The sequence below is a fragment of the Oncorhynchus masou genome, chromosome 21 (genome assembly GCF_036934945.1).
Source record: "Oncorhynchus masou masou isolate Uvic2021 chromosome 21, UVic_Omas_1.1, whole genome shotgun sequence".
NCBI classification, from domain to species: Eukaryota; Metazoa; Chordata; class Actinopteri; order Salmoniformes; family Salmonidae; genus Oncorhynchus; species Oncorhynchus masou.
Window position 1 is genome coordinate 10,542,407 of NC_088232.1, and position 19,351 is coordinate 10,561,757.

Genomic DNA, 19,351 nt, shown 5'->3' on the forward strand with positions numbered 1-19,351 from the left:
CAGGCAAGCTCAATCGAGCCCAGTACTATTTGAATCCAGTTCTGGTGTGGATTTACCAGGTGCACCTCAAATCGCTATCTTCATATCAACATCTAATTATTTCACTGCAGGAGTCGTATAGCAGCTTGATATAATCGCCTAGACTGTTTTACATTCACTCTGAATTCAGGATGCATTAGCTACGGTCGCTAATTAGCTAGCTAAACCGCAGGATGGTTGTGTTTGATGTCAAAGTCATGTAGCGTGTGTACATGTCAGTGTCCAACAGCATCTCTGTTCGCTCGGCTCTCTCTCTCTCTCTCTCTCTCTCTCTGTCTGTCTGACTCCAAGTGGCAGTGTGGTGTCTGTCTGTCTGTCTGTCTGTCTGTCTGTCTGTCTGTCTGTCTGTCTGTCTGTCTGTCTGTCTGTCTGTCTGTCTGTCTGTCTGTCTGTCTGTCTGTCTGTCTGTCTGTCTGTCTGTCTGTCTGTCTGTCTGTCTGTCTGTCTGTCTGTCTGTCTGTCTGTCTGTCTGTGTGTGTGTGTGTGTGTGTGTGTGTGTGTGTGTGTGTGTGTGTATGTACACGCTGGCTGCTTTAGAAAAACTGCTGTTTCCAGAAGCAGTCACTGTAGTCAATTTAGCCCCAAAGCAATCCCTCCCTCTCACTCCTCATGATCTAAATTGGTCGACTTCATATTTCATCGGAGCTTCAAGCACTTTTATGCTGAAGCAGTATCCTTCACTCTCCACTGATGTTATCCTACATTTTGAGATACAGTCTAAAATAGTTGTTGTTGCGCAGTTAACGCGTCTTGTCAGAGCCAAGAGTTAGTCTCTGTCCATACATGATGAAGAGGGAATGGGTTTACGGCTTGGCTTATGACCTCCAGAATGCCTCCCTCGTTTGACTAAAATCTCGACATCAGAAATGATTTCTGAAAAAGGGATAGTAGTAGACAATAATGTTAATGATACATTTTATATAGCGGAGCAGATTTTTATCCAATCGAAAAGTGCTTTACACGTAGGCATACATGTATTAAAGCAATTGGTTATATTGAAATGCGGAGGGACGGGAATGTACCACACTCATAGCTACAGTATCTAGCGACAGTATATATCTACAGTATCATATACCAACCTATTAAAAAGTCCTCTTCCCATACATATCCTGCACGACCAAAAATATGTCTACACCTGCTCGTTGAACATCTCATTCCAAAATCATGCGCATTAGCATGGAGTTGGGCCACCCCTTTGCTGCTATAACAGCCTCCACTCTTCTTGGGAAGGCTTTCCGCTTGATGTTGGCACATTGCTGCGGGGACTTGATTCTATTCAGCCACATAAGCATTAGTGAGGTCGGGCACTGATGTTGGGCCTGGCTCTCAGTCGGCGTTCCAATTCATCCTAAAGGTGTTCGACGGGGTTGAGGTTAGGGCTCTGTGCAGGCCAGTCAAGTTATACCACACCGATTTTGACAAACCATTTCTGTATGGACCTCGGTTTGTGCACGGTAGCATTGTCATGCTGAAACAGGAAAGGGTATTCGCCAAACTGTTGCCACAAAGTTGAAAGCACAGAATCGTCTAGAATGTCATTGTATGCTGTGGCGTTAAGATTTCTCTTCAATGGAACTAAGGGGATTGAACCATGAAAAACAGCCCCAGACCATTATTTCTCCTCCACCAAACTTTACAGTTGGCACTTTGCATTGGGGCAGGTAGCGCTCTCCTGGCATCCGCCAAACTCCGATTCGTCCGTCCGACTGCCAGATGGTGAAGTTTGATTCATCACTCCAGAGAACACGTTTCCACTGCTCCAGGGTCCAATGACGGTGAGCTTTACACCACTCCAGCCGACATTTGGCATTGCTGATCTTAGGCTTGTGTATGGCTGTTCGGCCATGGGAACCCATTTCACTGAAGCCTGAAACTGTTGAAACTGTTGCTGCCAGTGGCTGTTTGGAACTCGGTCCTGAGTGGACACACTTTTTGTTGGAGTTCTAATTTTCCATGCAGTTGAAAGTTTCTGCTGTACAAATGCCTGGGGTCTCCACTTAACCCAGTAACAATCCAGAGCACAGGAGCTGGGTATAAATAGGAATATCCATGAAAATGGCCACCAGCATACAATTTCTTGCAAATTTCACTAGCATTTCTTTTCCCCCTACTTTTTTCATGGTTTATATTACTGGTTTATATTAAGGGAATGATTCCTTCTGTTCATCAGGTCGGCCTTTAAGCACTACAGTATATTGTAGTCGATTCAACTTTATTACCTTTGGTAAAATATATCATTTAAAAAAAGGCTCTGTAGGTGTATTGATTGACCATCGCGTACACACATGTTGAGGCGTGTATGTGCCAGTCAATGGAGAAAGTGTCAAATACCTTTTATATTCTCAATGCTACAGGGAGGGACATGTTTAATTGTGCTTCAGATTTTTGGGACATGTAGCCACTGCCCGAAGGCAGTAAGCTCCTGAAATGCATTCTGGGTAAAAAAAAAGAGCTGTCCTTGAGGGGCACAGTGTTTCCAGCTGGGACTATGGCCAGAATCTTAGTCACTGCCAAGACATTAGTCACTATTCAAGTATGTCTACACAAACTTAGTTTAAGGGGACACCTTCAAAACACCCCCAGACAAGTGTCACACCCAACCCTGTGCAGTTGTGCAGTTACAAGGTTTAAAAAATAAATAAATAAAAACAATGTGCAGGTTGCAGATACATTTCATATTCGTTTTGGAAATCGTTAATCTTACAAAGGTATTGGTCTATACTGAGCTGTGGAAACCATGGCAACACACTTTTGGGCTGTAGAATCATGCGGTATCAAGTGGCAGTGTGGTGACTCCACTGCCACTTGTCCTCATCTCAGCCGATCACTGACCTGACAAAACAGATCTGGGACCAGGCTACAGTAAAGTGTCCACAAAAGTCGCTTTGAGTTAGTTTTTTTTTAAGTGGTACCTCTGAGTATAACTCATCACCTCTCTTTCCCCCCCAGAGCGTCGGGCCGGGTCAAGTCCTGCTCCCAGGGCACGGGCGGGGGCTACGACAGTGGCGACAGCGTGGAGATGCACCCCATGGAAGAGTGCCCCGAGGGCCAGTACTACCATGTCCAGTGTCGGCTGGGGGAAGGGGGTGGACAGGGAGGGGGCGGACAGTGCTACGAGAGGGCCGGGGTGTCCCGGAGCTGGGGGCTCCGCAAGCAGGCCATCCAGAACTGGCAGCGGCGACCCTACCGGAACAGCACGGAGGGGGAGGAGGGCGACGTGTCGGACGTGGGCTCCAGGACTACCGAGTCGGAGGCGGAGATGTGGGAGAAGCAGGAGAGGAGGGCCACCATGGCTGAGACGCAGCAGTCTGGAGCACCGAGACAATCTGGGTACCGCCAAGGCACAGGTAGGAATGGATAGGAGGCTAGGCTAAGTTAGGCCGCTAATCTTTAGTAAGTGGGAAGGATAGGCTACGTTGCTAATCTTTACCTTGTTTCGTCACAGGTACAGTGCTGTAGGAGGCTAGGCTACATTGCTAATCTTAATCTTTGTTGACTGGCCTTTAGTTTGCCAGGTAGGAGGCTAAGTCTCGTACCATTATTTTATCCTGATTTATCCGTTGATTGATTGCTCAATTGATACTCAGAAGATACTTGTAATGTACTGGTGATTTACAGAAAGAATCAGTCATTTCTAAAGGGAACAGCTGTCACATGTCTGGCACACCGTATGACCCTGAGCCTGCCTGCCATCCTGCCAATGGCACCTGCAGCACATACACAGACAGTATCTCCTCACTCATACACACGCACGCACGCACGCACGCACGCACGCACGCACGCACACGCACACACACACACACACACACACACACACACACACACACACACACACACACACACACACACACACACACACACACACACACACACACACACACACACACTGTCCTGCGGCCCAGGCTAACAGTGGTCAGGTCTGTCAGAGAAGTGCAGAAGGACGGTGGCTGGTGTGAAACTGGGTCATGGCAGTTCTAGTCCCAGGTGTTCCAGGGTAAGGCTGTCCAGAGAACAGTGATGGACGACTAATGACCAGAGAGCTCCACAAACTGATTCCGAATCAGCCCTGGGCGCCCTGTCATAGAGGGATGACTTTTCACCAGACTGCACTACTCTCACACACACACTGCCCAGATAGATCACGCATGAACAACCTCCAGGGTATTGTGTGTGTGTGTGTGTGTGTGTGTGTGTGTGTGTGTGTGTGTGTGTGTGTGTGTGTGTGTGTGTGTGTGTGTGTGTGTGTGTGTGTGTGTGTGTGTGTGTGTGTGTGTGTGTGTGTGTGTGTGTGTGTGTGTGTGTGTGTGTGTGTGCCTTTGTGTACTGTACCATTCCCAGGGTTTTATACTGTTATGCAACAGTATTGCTGAACTTTGTCATATTGATAGAACCATAGGGCTCGCTTCAGAAGTTGTGCACTGCATAGGGAATGGCATGCTATTTGGGCCGCAGACATTGACAGTGTTGATGAGAGAACCAATGGATAAACTATTCTTTACCGTCACCACTCCTGGTTCAAACACAGGAAGCGTCGCTCTCCCTTAGTTGCCTTCCCCAGCCAAGATCCCACGATTCCTGACTGGCGACCTCCATTTTTGTTTAGGAACACCTTGGTTGCGTCTCAAGTGGCATCCCTATTCCCGATTTGGTGCCCTACTTTTCTACCAGGCACAGTAGAGAACAGGGTGCCATTTGGGATGCAGACCTTTTGCACATGGCAATAGCCACAGTCAGAGAGACCAGGTGCATCATCGGAGAGAGTAAGGATGCTTCCCAAATGGCACCCTACTCCATATATGCGCCCTGGTCAAAAGTAGTGCACTATAAAGGGAATAGGGGGCCTTTTGGGATGTGGTCTTAACTAGGACAGAAGCCATTGAAACATGCCCATTTTGCTTTAAATGGACACATTTTTGGACAAAAGAAAGATCTTCCCTATTCCCTGTGGGTCCTTTTGGTTACAGCTACTTGGCAAAGGAGCTACTGTAAACCTAAACAGGCAATAAAGCTGTCATGTTTGACACAGCCCAGAATGTCTGGTATGAGAATTCAAATTGTCACCACCCACATTACATAATATTACTTGTCATGTAAATTACATTTCATGCTCTGACATTGTCTTCCATATAAGATTCTCAAAGCGTTTGCCAGGGTTGAGTTTGAAATGGCACACATCAACGTATCACATGGTACGACTGTTAGCATGCATTGGTAGATCGCTAGCTGGCGTAGGCGGTGTGCCTCTTGCCGCGAGGCCTGTTGCTTCAATAGCCTCCTTCGCTTCTTCTTTTCCAAGGCCAACAGGGATGACACGGGCGATGACTCATCACATGGATTGATGCCTGCTGGGAGAAATGGAAATGTGCTAGAGTTGGTTTGGTCACATGGTATTGGCCAACACAGTACATCAATGGCAGATATTTGAATGCTCATGTCTGTGTTTGAGGGTGAATGCAAGAAGTCTCAAGTGGATCGCTTGCACCACTTTGTGGATATTTTGTAGAATGCCACTAATATATTTTTGCGACTCAGGATGGCGTTTCTAACTAACCTCCATCTCTTTCTCCTCCACCTTTTCCTTCTCTGACTAAACTCCCTGCCTCCTTATCCTCCTCTCTTCCTCTCGCCTCCCCTTCTCCACCTTTCTCTCTTTTTTTCTTAACCCCCCCTCTCCTCATCCTCTCTTTTCTCCTTGCCTTCTGCACTTATCTCTTTCTTTACCGACCCTCCTTCTCACCATCCCCCTCTTTTGTCTTCAACCCCCTCTCCCCCTCCATCTTTCTCTACCTACCTGACTTAATATCCCGGTCCCTCCCCCTCCACTCTCTTTTCCCCTCTCCACCTCTCTTTCTTCACCTAACCTCTATCCTTTTCTCTCTTCCCGACCCTGCAGGCCGTTCCGAGGGGGGCTACCGCCACAACAAGCCGTGTCGCCACGACAAGAGCCCGTCCCGGTCCAACAGCGAGGTGATCAGCCCGGAGATACTGAAAATGAGGGCGGCTCTGTTCTGTATCTTTACCTACCTGGACACCAAGACCCTGTTGAGGGCCGCGGAGGTCTGCAGGGACTGGAGGTTTGTGGCCCGCCACCCTGCCGTGTGGACCCGGGTGCTGCTGGAGAACGCCCGCATCTCCTCCAAGGTAGAGGACCCGGGTCGTACACGCGGAACGACAGACCAAACACACGTACACACCACAGGAGGCGGCTGAGGGGAGAACGGAGCAAAGGGAATGGCATCAACCACCTGGAGACCACGTGTTTGATGTATTTGATACCATTCCACTGATGCCCCTCCAGTCTTTACCACAAGCCCGTCCTCCCCAATGAAGGTGCCACCAACCTCCTGTGGTACACACACATTATGCACCTGCACTCACGCGCACCGATTCTGCCAATGGTTTACTTGCAATAATTGTGATATGTGTTACAGTGAGGGCTTCGAGCGTCTGCTAAATGACTAAAATGTAACTGTAATTTCTTCGTCCCAGTTCCTGAGTACACTGTCCCAGTGGTGCACCCAGACCCATTCGCTCATCCTCCAGAACCTCAAACCACGACAGAGGGGCAAGAAGGAGATCAAGGAGGAGTACCTCAAGAGCACACGGTGAGAGGAGAGGCGTGTGTGTGTGTCATGGACTGATTTCCTTCTGTACAGCGAACAGCAGGGGTCTGCAGTACTCTCCTGCCTTCTCTCTTTTCATTCTCTCCTTCCCCTCTCCCCATCATCTCTCTTTCCCCTCTCCCCATCATCTCTCCTTCCCCTCTCCCCATCATCTCTCCTTCCCCTCTCCCCATCATCTCTCCTTCCCCTCTCCCCATCATCTCTCCTTCCCCTCTCCCCATCATCTCTCCTTCCCCTCTCCCCATCATCTCTCCTTCCCCTCTCCCCATCATCTCTCCTTCCCCTCTCCCCATCATATCTCCTTCCCCTCTCCCCATCATCTCTCCTTCCCCTCTCCCCATCATCTCTCCTTCCCCTCTCCCCATCATCTCTCCTTCCCCTCTCCCCATCATCTCTCCTTCCCCTCTCCCCATCATCTCTCCTTCCCCTCTCCCCATCATCTCTCCTTCCACTCTCCCCATCATCTCTCCTTCCCCTCTCCCCATCATCTCTCCTTCCTAGTCTATATACCGTAGCAGGTTGAGAATGTGTGAGAAAGCCACAGGCTCTATCTCATTCCTGACATTGTGAGTGTTTGTGAATGTGTGTGTGCACTGCCTTGTATGAGTGTGCGCATGCTGTAATTGCATGCTTGCTCGCGTTGTCCCTCCTTAGCCTGATGAATACAAAATGGCTTTTATTCTATTCGATTATGCTTTCCACAAACTGATTTGAATACGTTTTAGTACATCATTTTTCTTGACTCTCTTGTCCAGCGCAGCGTAATGCCATGCATTATTAACATTCTTACTGCTTAGACAGACAAATCCAGAGGCATACATTGCTTGTTAAACTCAAGGACAATACTCATTCCGCACTGAGTAATTGGTTATTCAGCAACAGTGGTTGTTCCTTTATTAACTTGTTTGTTGTATGTCTGATCACTCTCTCTCTCTCTCTGTTTTTCTGTCTGTCCGTCTCTCTCTCGCTCCTCTTGCTTTTTCTCCCTCTCCAGTGGTTGTCTGGAGGAGGGCCTGGAGTCCTTGCTGAAGGCTACAGGAGGGAACCTGTTGATCCTCAAGGTGTCTCATTGTCCCAACCTGCTAACTGACCGCTCTCTGTGGCTCGCCAGCTGCTACTGCCGAGCCCTGCAGGCCGTCACATACAGGTACTACAACCAGGGGGCGATCACAGATAGTACAGTTGTGTATATATAATACAGTACAGTATACATACAACATAGTACAGTTTACAGTGGATTTGGAAAGTATTCAGACTCCTTGACTTTTTCCACATTTTGTTGTAGCCTTATTCTGAAATTGATTAAATAGTTTTTTCCCCTCGTCAATCTACACACAATAACCCATGATGACAAGGCAAAAACAGGTTTAGACATTTTTGCAAATGTATTGGGGTATTGTGTGTAGATTGATGAGGGAAATGATTTGTTTCTCTCGTTTTAGATTAAGGCTGTAACATAACAAAATATATACAACACAGTACTCGTCACTCCCTGTGGCTGGCCAATGCCTTCCCCCGCAGCCCGTCACACAGGCAGGTTAGCTGACAATTCATATCTATAGGCTCCATTTGAGGCTCCATTTGATTTTTATTAGTTATTTTTAAAATGTTACAATACAAAAAATACAAATGACAACATCATACAAACATCCACAACATTAACCCTGCCCACTAGCACACAACCCCATCTCTAGCGCCACATCACTTTATACCACGTGGCCCCAATCGGCACCATTTTGTTTCTCTCCTAGCCCATACACATGACATTTTTTTTAATTATAAATAATTTTACCTTTCCATTGTGTTAATGATGGAGGACTGGTTCACTTACAATTTTTTTTAAGTATACCATTTTTTTAAAGTATACATTTCTTTTAAAGTATACATTTTTTTGGGGGGGGGGTTATTGACTTTATCGTCCAACCCATCGGGTATCTCACGGCACACTCATATGTCACGTCTTGAAATATGCAGACAGACGGATTAGAAGTACATTTACATCGTAATACTTGTGACAGCCAAATGTCTAACTCCGCCCTCACTTTTGGACTTTAGAACATTCCCAGAAGGCATGAATTATTGAGTCATTATTAGTTTTACACTTTAGACATGACTCTTCCGTTGTGCTGTCGAGTTAGAATTGTCTCTTGTATAACGAATTATACAACAGACATTTTATACAAGATGCATTATTTTATACTGAATTAAATGTACATTTGTGTTAACTGTAGTCTTGTTAATTATGTTCCAACAATCCCTCCATCTTGTGCCAGTATCAGTTCTTTTTAAATCTTGGTTCCAATAGTTTATATATTTTTCTAAGAGATTATCAGTTGGATAGGCTCTCTGCGAGGTTTTGTGTAGTTTACCTATCATATGAATATCCTTTTCTGACCAATAGGATTCCCTCAAGATTGCTCTGATATCCAAAAGATTTCAAGATGTTGTAATATAAACTTTTAAGTTGCATGTATTTGAAAATATCTACATTGGTCAATCCAAAATAGCTTTTTAAAGCTGTCATGGAAATACATGTATTTCCTATTACCAAGTAATTTATGGTTTCTATGCCTTTTAGTTTTTTTCAATGTGGACCAATTTATCTGTGAATTCTGAAAATCTATCCAAGGATTGTTCCATAAGGTTGTGTTTTTAGGAAGTGATATTGGTTCTTGTAGAATACGTTTAGTTTATTCCATATTGTTATAGTGTTCTTAATTGTTAAGTTATTCACGTAATAACCATTTTCCTTTGAAAATAGACACGTAAAAAGATTCTGGGGATAAGCTGCGCATCTTCAATAGTTACCTATTGTTCCTCTTTAGTGAATTTGACTATATGTCGCAAGTAAAAGCCTTTGGTAGCCATTTGATACCATTCCAAGTCTGGAAGGTTAAAACCACTCTCAGACATAGTAAGATGTAAAACTTTCCTTTATATTCTATGAATTAGTGTTACCAAAAATAAATACAAAGCTTTTATAGTGGTTTATTCTATCTGTAAGATTTATGGGAAGATAGTTCAATTTAATTAGATCTGGTTTCATACTGTTCAGTAATGGAATAAAGATATCTTTCTATTTGTTGTCACGTATTAAGCATTTAATATTTTTTGTGTTCCACTTAAAGATGGCTGTAAATCATGAGTTTAAAAAAAAATATATGTTTATTGCATTTATTTAGTTTGTCCACGTTAATTGTATTTCCTGAGATTTTAGAGTATTCAGAAAATATATTTTGAAATAAATATTGGTCAGGTATGTCAGGAGATCAGCTGCAAATAACTTTAGTGTATATTCATGTTTACCAACACTGATACCTGTAATGTTTGGGTCCTGTCTAATTCTTTTTGCAAGCAGTTCAATTGCCAGTGCAAAAGGGAGGGGGGAGGGGGACATCCCTGTCTTATGCCCCTTTCTAAAGAAATTTCATCACATGAGGTATATTTTGCTTTAGGACATTTATATATTTATTTCATTTATTTTTTTCTGCTGTTAGGCCCTAAATCTTAGGCTACACACTAACTATGCTCCAATTGGATATTGTCTATCCACTGAGGCAAAAAGAACAATGTCGGAGTTGAATTCTATAAGAGAAAAGCTGCAAACGGAGAGTTGAAAATCAATAGAAGGGAGGACCAGAACAATAGCCTAATGTTCGGGAAAGATTTGGTGAAGAGGATGATGACAGTGTTATGTGATGATTGCGAGGCGCTATACAAATTTGACAGTTAGAGACCATCTATAAAGGTGCTATTTTTATCAGCATCATTAAAGCTGATAGTATTTCAACCACATAAAATATGCATTCAAGTGGAACTGAAATCTTATCAGAAATATGTAGGGTAGTATTCATACCTTTTTTAATTTCCTTAGAACCGGTCAAACGTAAATTTTGCATCCCTAAACGTCTTTGCTGCGCAAGAGAAGCAGAGATTTAAGAACTTTAACGACTTCAACTCAATTGAATAATTTATTCTATCGATTTATGACAGTCTGGTGACCAAGGGTTTATTTTGTATTTTACGGCAACAATGAATGACCGAGGAGAAGCTGCACATGTATCTAATTATAGAAAAGTTGACTAACAAATAGCGTACCAAAATGTGGGAAATTCTAAGCAGAAACATAGGCCTGTCCCTGACTGCGCATTGCATTTTCTATATTTGCGGGTTAGGGCCGGGTGCGGGCCTAAGATTCTCACTTTAACACATACAGTTTGAGACCCCTGCTATATATTATGAATGGGTGTCTAGATGATTATGCCATGAAGTATAGTGAATTGGTGTTTTTTGTTCTAGGAGTGCCACAGACCCTGTAGGACAGGAGGTGATCTGGGCTCTAGGAGCAGGCTGTAGAGACATCATCTCTCTCCAGGTGGCACCACTACATCCATGGTGAGAGGCAACTCTCTTAGCACACATTTATTTTTATGAATACCGTTAGCACATCAATTGTAACGTGCCTCGCTCTTTCTCCTCCAGCCAACAACCGGCTCGCTTCAGCAACCGATGCCTGCAGACCATTGGCCGATGCTGGCCACACCTCAGAGCCCTGGGCGTGGGCGGGGCAGGGTGTGGCGTTCAGGGACTAGCCTCATTGGGTGAGTAAATTCAATTTGGATAAATTTCTCATGAATATTAAATCTCATTTGTCATTTAAATAAATAAACTGATATAGGGACTATTCTTTCAGAACAAAGAAACAATTTGGATTGAAGTGCTTTGGATGGTTCATATCAGAGGTCTTTGTTGATGGACAGAACTTTGTCCTTCAAGGGGTTATGTCACATTTAGAAATATTTGTTATTTTTCTTAGGAACAAAACATTCTGATTTATTTCTGCCCCATCCACACAGATGGAAAGTGGGATGCGTGCGACTGCAAATACCCTCCCAGGCAGAAGGAAATGTAACCCAGCTATTGAGTTCCTACTCACAATTCACAGCATGCAGGAACAGAGGGAGGAAATTACTTTTGTGGCTAGTTGAGAAACTGTTGTCTTGGTGGCCTGTCTGTTTATCAGTACATGGGCTGAGTGAGGATGAGGGGTGGCAATAGGAAAGGACATTGAGTGCCTCTCAGATGGCTCCCTATATGGTGCACTACTCTTGGCGAGAGCCCTACAGTGCCTTCAGAAAGTATTCACACCCCTTGACTTTTTCCACATGTTTTTGTGTTACAGCCTGAATTTAAAATTGAATACATTTAGATTTTGGTTCACTGGCCAACATAATGTCAAAGTCATGGGTATTAATATGTAGTTGTTCCCCCCTTTGCTGCTAAAACAGCCTCCACTTTTCTGGGAAGGCTTTCCACTAGATGTGGAGACTTGCTTCCATTCAGGCACGAGCAATGGTGAGGAAGGGCATTGATATTGGCCGATTAGGCCTGGCTCGCAGTCGGCGTTCCAATTTATCCCAAAGGTGTTCGATTGGGGTTGAGGTCAGGGCTTTTTACAGGGCAGTCAAGTTCCTCCACACCGATCTTGACAAACCATTTCTGTATGGACCTCGTTTTGTGCACAGGGGCATTGTCATGCTGAAAAAGGAAAGGGCCTTCCCCAAACTGTTGCCACAAAGTTGGTAGCACAGAATCGTATAGAATGTCATAGTATGCTGTAGTGTTAAGATTTCCCTTCACCGGAACTAAGGGGGCTAGCCTGAACCATGAAAAACAGCTCCAGACCATCATTCCTCCTCCACCAAACTTTACAGTTTGCACTATACATTGGGGCAGGTAACGTTCGCCTGCCAAACCCAGATTTGTCCGTCGGACTGCCATCTGACGCCTGGCAATGCGCATGGTGATCTTAGGCTTGTGTGAAGCCGCTCGGCCATGAAAACCCATTTGATGAAGCTCCTAATGAACATTTCTCGTGCTGACGTTGCTTCCAGAGCCACTTTGGAACTCGGTAGTGAGTGTTGCAACCGAGGACAACCGATTTGTACGCGCTACGCGCTTCAGCGCTCAACGGTCCCGTTCTGTGAGCTTGTGTGGCCTTCCACTTCGTGGCTGGGCCATTGTTTCTCCTAGATGTTTACATTTCACAATAACAGCACTTAAAGTTGGCCGGGGCAGGTCTAGCAGAGCGGGAGTTTGACGAACTGACTTGTTGGAAAGGTGGCATCCTATGACTGTGACACGTTGAAAGTCACAGAGGTCTTCAGTAAGGCCATTCTACTGTCAATGTTTGTCTATGGAGATTGCATGGCTGTGTGCTCGATGCACCTGTCAGCAACGGGTGTGGCTGAAATAGCCAAATCCACTAATTTGAAGTGGTGTCCACATACTTTTTGTGTATATATAGTGTAGCTTCAACCACAAAACCAGGACGGTTTCCAATGCCTCGCAAAGAAGGGCACCTAATGGTAGATAGAAAAGAAAAAGACATTGATTATCCCTTTGAGCATGGTGAAGGTTATTAATTACACTTTAGATTGTGTATCAATACACCCAGTCACTACAAAGATACAGGCGTCCTTCCTAACTCAGTTCCCAGAGTGGAAGGAAACCGCTTGGGGATTTCACCATGATGCCAATGGTGACTTAAAACAGTTAGAGTTTAATGGTTGTGTTGGAGAACTGAGGATGGATCAATAACATTGTAGTTACTCCACAATACTAACCTAATTAACAGAGTGAAAAGAAGGAAGCCTGTACAGAATAAAAAATATTCTAAAACATGTATCCCATTTGCAACAAGTCACTAAAGTAAAATGTAAAAAATTAACTTTGTCCTGAATACAAAGCGTTATGTTTGGGACAAACACAACACATCACTTCGTACCACTCATAATATTTTCAAGCACGGTGGTGGCTGCATCATGTTATGGGTATGTATGTCATCGTCAAGGGAGTTTTTCAGGATAAAAATAAATGGAATTAGAGCTAAGCACAGGCAAAATCATAGAGGAAAACCTGATTTGTCTGCTTTTCAACAGACAATGGTAGACAAATGCACCTTTCAGCAGAACAATAACCTACAACACATGGCCAAATATACACTAGAGTTGCTTACCAAGACGCCTGATTGGCCAAGTTAGTTTTGACATAAATTGGCTTGAAAATCTATGGCAAGACTTGAAAATGGCTGTCTGGCAATGATCAACAACCAACTTGACAGAGCTTGAATACATTTTTTTAAGAATAATGTGGAAATCTACAATATATCCAGGTGTGCAGAGCTCTTAGTCTTACCCAGAAACACTGTAATCGCTGCCAAAGGTGATTTGAATGTGTTGACTCAGGGGTGTGAACACTTATGTAAATGAGATATTTCCGTATTTCATTTTCAATAAAATTGCAAACATTTCAAAAAACATGTTTTCACTTTGTCGTTATGGGGTATTGCTTGATGATGGGTGAGAACATTTGTTTTAATCCATGTTTAATTCCGACTGGTAACACAACACAATGTGGAATAAACCAAGGGGTATGAATACCTTCCGAAGGCACTGTATGTGCCCTGGTCAAAGGTAGTGCACTATTAAGAGAATAGGATGCCATTTGGAAATCAGCCACTCTGATCAGTTCTCTCTCATCCTACCATCTAGAGCGAAACACGATGAAACACTTATCCCCAAGATGTTGAATTGAATCATCTCAAAATAAATGATCATACAAATGGTAGAAACACAGTGAACATACTGTTTGGTTTTTCTCGGCTGGTTATGTGCGCTTTCCCCACGACCATCTCTTTTCAACTTACTTAGGAAGCATTGTTAAAGTTGTATTTTTATGTAAGCATTGCTAACACTTCAACCAAATGAACAAACGTATATCAATGTGTGCTGGCCAGGTGTATATGACTGCTTTAGACTCTAGATGGACTCTTTAGATATCTTACCCAGCACTTGAAAAATAATGGATGAGCAACTACCAAGCGTCCTGTCCAGGGGGTGTACTTGTGCATCTAGCTGCCTCACCCTACACAGAAACAGAAGATACTCTCCTGGGCTGTTCTGGTGCGGTCAATGCTACTTACATACTACTGACTAAGTTGTTGATATCAAAGGCATCTCAACCTCCTTCTTCTGCCCTCCTCCTCCTTTCCCCCTGTAGCGAGGAACTGCATGCGTCTGCAGGTGTTGGAGCTGGATCATGTGAGTGAGGTCAACCAGGAAGTGGCAGCTGAGGTGTGCAGGGAGGGTCTGAAGGGCCTGGAGATGCTGGTCCTCACCTCCACCCCGGTCACCCCTAAGGCCCTGCTACACTTCAACAGTGAGTACACCCTACACCACACTACTGGGAGGGTCTGGAGGTTCTAGACCCCCACAAGGCACTGCTATATTTTAACAGTGAGTACACGCTACACCCTACTACACTACTGGGAGGGTCTGGAGGTTCTAGACCCCCACCAAGGCACTGCTATACTTTAACAGTGAGTACACGCTACACCCTACTACACTACACTACTGGGAGAGTCTGGAGGTTCTATACCCCCACCAAGGCACTGCTATACTTTAACAGTGAGTACACGCTACACCCTACTACACTACACTACTGGGAGGGTCTGGAGGTTCTAGACCCCCCCCCCCCCCAAGGCACTGCTATACTTTAACAGTGAGTACACGCTACACCAGACCCGGTTCAAATAAAGATGTGCTTTATTGAACTTGATTTTCACAAAGGAACCAGTAGAACAATCCCAAAAGTGCAATCCCTGCCCATTTTTAGTTTTCCATTGCTCAAACAACGGCTCAAAGTGTTGAGTAAGCACCATTTTGAATCCAGGTCTGCACTTTTCTCATCCAGTCAATCATTTCAGAGCTACACAAGTGGCTAGGGCATAGGGGCTAGGGTTCTATTTGGAATTGGGTGGCGAGTCTGCTGCGTCCGTGTGAGGGCTGCACACCATCTCGCCCCTCCAGGTGTGTGTCGCAACCTGAAGTCCATCGTGGTGCAGATCGGAGTAGAGGACTACTTCGAGGACCCCAACAGCCCTGAGGCTAGGAAGCTGTTTGACGAGAGGGTGAACAAGCTGCAGGTAATTATAACGAGGCTTTAACTTCCACATCCCAATGCTCTTAAAAAGGATTGCATTTGAATCATCTAATAACATTTAGAAAAGGGGTGCATCTCAATACACGTATAAAGGGGACGAAACCCAATACTATTAAAACTTACTCTGGATCAGTGCTTTGAGGGCAAGTCCTGACTATGCCAGTCCAAATAATTTCCTGTCTTTGGGTTCTCCTGCCCACACTATACGTATCATTTATATGACTAAATCTGTAGTATCCTTTAGCGATGGTAAGGTGGGTGAGTGAGAGTGGTCTATTATTACAACTCAACCATACTGAACCGTACAATGACTCAAAACCAAGATCCCCAGTTCAGCTGATCTGATCGTCTGGGGGATTCTGGAAAGAGGAAGTGTGGCGTTGAGGGCGGTCGCACGCCCACGACGGGCGCCGCTCAGAGATTAAGAGGAAGAACGCTTCGATATTCGCACTCTGAATTTTTCATCTATTAGGCACTGGTCAAAGGTAGTGCATAAACAGGGAATAGGGTGGGCGTGTGAGCCTTCCCTTCTTCTGTGAGTCAGTGAGGAAGGTGTCCCATTCTCGCTGGCGGATGCTGTGCTAGATTGCACCTTGCCATTAAGTAACGAACTCCAGAGAGCTAAAAGTGCGTTTGTAAATTCGGGCCCTGTTCATTTGTCACGGCCGTAGCCAGGTGGGGGAGAAGCAAAGCAAACATTTAATCAAACTCAATGAACCCTCGTGGGGGAGAAACCGATGAGTTATGTGTGTACTGTACAGTCAGTGAAAACCACTATTCCAAGCCTAGGAACCAGCAGAGTCATTCTTTTCTTACGTGTATACATGTGTGTGCGCAATGGTCTACAAACCTAGTTATATGCTTACTTTTCTGTTTAGAAATACAGCTTCTCCCTGAGACACACACACACTAAGCATATTTTAGGTTCGCGCATGCTTAATAGGGCTGTGACGATAGCAGTATCGCAATATTTTTCCCATGGCGAAAATGAGAACGCAAAGCAGACCGAACTCTTTAGTCCTTTAAAATCCTGCTGTATGTCAAATATAGTGTGCGATAGTTTGGGAAATAAATACATGTGACTCTGGATGACAACGTAATGATGTTTGTTTCCAGCATTAGGGCTGTCTTCCTAAAGAAGTTGAAGCCGCTTTGTGTTTTGCTTCCTTGCCATGATATTAACGAGTATCGCAACGCTGGTATCGTCCCAGCCCTCATGCTTAAATGCACTCACTCAGATATAAATCGATTGAGGCATGCTCATTCACACACACACTTTTTATGGTTCAACGGCCTCTAGAGAGAGAGTGTGTGTGTGTGTGTGTGTGTGTGTAGCGGTCTAACCCCTCTTTACCCTCCAGGGCTTGAAGAAGAGACCAGGCTTCTCCAAAATTCTGCACGTGAAGGCGGACATCCTCTGCTAACCTCATCCACCACCCAGAACCCCCAAAGAAGAAGGGTCGGCCATTTTGTTTCCAGACACACCAACACGACCGACCTAGTCATTTGTAACCCCTTGACGCGACGCGAGGACGAAACAGCCTGAAGTACCAGTCAGCCAACACACACATGTAACTGAAGAGGAAATTCAGCAACATGATTCTTTATTGTTAAAAATAAAAACCAATGTGTTTTTAGCTCTTAGCCTTGACTAAAAGACAGACACCACAGACAGATAGACACTCCATAGACCACTACAATGCCAATTGGAGAGATGCAATGCAGTACAGAACAGAGGATAGACAAGACAAGAGGCCAGGTCAGGTAGATAAGTCAGGTCAACACCTTACCCTGGAGCATACAAACCCAGTGGAAATTCTCATAAAGGGACCAAACCCTCCTTTACCATAGATGTACTAGAGAGCTCATCTCCTATCTTTTCAATGGCTGCTTTTTTGACCAAATGGGCAGCACCATTGAGAGCTATCTCTATTTTTAAAGTAGTACATTTTGTGTGTCCTCTATCCAACTCTATGGTGGGATAAAGTGTAGTAAACACATCATCAGGCTGGTAACAAGACCAGGGGCCCCTAAGTCTCCACGAAAACTAACAGGGACCATGTTTGTGACTTGCTGACCTTCCAAACAGATTTGAAACATAAACTCTATTGGACTTTGTAGATGCCGTAATATCGGCTGGCATTTTGATTTCAACTGAGAAAAGAGCTGTAAGCTGGGGGATGGATGTCATGAAGGAGCAGGCTCTTGTTCTCTATTCACCGAGAGCATCTGCAGAGAATGTGTCTGGGATGCTTTTTTTTTAATCAAGTTGCTCAACAGCACATATTCTGTGGAAATGCACATGAGCAGTAAAGCAGATGTAGGGATGGATGGTGTGTGATTTTTGACCCTGTCCTGAGCCAGAGGAGTAAGTTAAAATAGACCCTCAACTCCCAACGTGTGTGTGTGTGTAATGCATGACATACCAGCTTCAGACTTGGTCAAACATAAAACGAGAAGATATCTTGTCACCTTTTAGATTTTTTTTTTTTGATTCCAAGGTCTTTATCGGCCAATCAGCCGCTCCATGGTGTGGTCGCCATGGGAACAGTGCAGTTCCCATCTTCAGCAAGATCATCAGCGGCGCACAGTCTCTCCCGCACACACTTGGATTTTCAGCTGTCAATTACTTTTGTCTGTGGAACTCTTACAGTATCTGTAGGCCGGCTGGTCCATAAGGCAGCTACTGTTTATTTTGTTTTTAAACAGGCTTGCAAATGGATTCCTTTTGCCTTTTATTTCAGAAATGATGACGTTCATAGCTGTGTGTGTTCTTTCGTAAAGTGTTTTCTCCGATGTGGCACTAATCTATAGGAGCGTTGTATAAGGCAGTCGTTCACCCTATTCAAATAACGAGCCTCTAGCTCTGCAAGCTACAGTGAATTACATGAGGTTCATTCCAAATGCACCCTATTCCCTATGTACAGTAGTGTAATATACTTTCAACCAGGGCTCATAAGGGCTCCACACCTTAGGGGCCTGATTTGGTGTCACACTTTTGTCCCAGTCCAAGCTAACACACCTGATTCCAATAACCAACTAATTGTGCTCTTCAGTTTAGAATGCAATTAGTTTAAATCCTAGGGATGGGGGGGGGGGGGGGACGGGGACACCAATCAGGCCTCCGAGGCCTGGAATAGGGTGACATTTGGGATGCAGTCTTGGTCTCAATTGCCTAAAAATCCTCTTCTTGTTTCTTCATCTGCACTGATTGCCGTGTCAAGTGAAAACAAAATGGTGGAAGCTCATCATTAGGCTGTCTTTCACCTCGCCAGTTATTTTCACTCGGTGCAATGGCGGGAGAAGAGGACAGAGTTGTTAGACAATTGAGTAAGATCGCCTGTATGAATCCACTCGCAGTAGTGTACCATTTATTTGTTCAGGCATTCATGCAAGTCGTCGAGCTCAGGCAACAATGCACCCCGACCTAAACCATGCATCCACCCCAGGGAGGCATCTCAAGTCTAATGTGGACTCCTTCTGACAGAAGACAACAGTCGGAAGCTTGATCCTCTGGTAGGCTTTGACTTATCCTTTGTTTGTACGTCATTATAGATCAAGGAAAGGAAATGAGAGAAAGCCAGTTTAGACTATTGAGATGCAGCCCAGAGAGGGAAGGCTGCAAGGGCGAATGCTTTTGCTTCCCCATTAGGTTGTTTTGAGCACCGAGTTCTGTTCTAAGTTAC

General features: G+C 44.7%; 1 protein-coding gene across 1 annotated transcript in view; it reads left to right on the plus strand.

The window, feature by feature from the left end:
• Nucleotides 1-18,756, plus strand: part of LOC135507802 (F-box only protein 41-like) — a 96,528-nt gene extending 77,772 nt beyond the window's left edge. Inside the window, exons 6-14 of the mRNA XM_064927466.1 lie at nt 2,989-3,386; nt 5,933-6,180; nt 6,529-6,644; nt 7,657-7,809; nt 10,962-11,057; nt 11,145-11,263; nt 14,724-14,882; nt 15,533-15,648; nt 17,027-18,756. Of these exons, the coding sequence (XP_064783538.1) occupies nt 2,989-3,386; nt 5,933-6,180; nt 6,529-6,644; nt 7,657-7,809; nt 10,962-11,057; nt 11,145-11,263; nt 14,724-14,882; nt 15,533-15,648; nt 17,027-17,089 (1,468 nt within the window). The 3' untranslated portion in view covers nt 17,090-18,756. The remainder of the gene's footprint in view (nt 1-2,988; nt 3,387-5,932; nt 6,181-6,528; nt 6,645-7,656; nt 7,810-10,961; nt 11,058-11,144; nt 11,264-14,723; nt 14,883-15,532; nt 15,649-17,026) is intronic.
• Nucleotides 18,757-19,351: the final 595 nt, after the last annotated feature.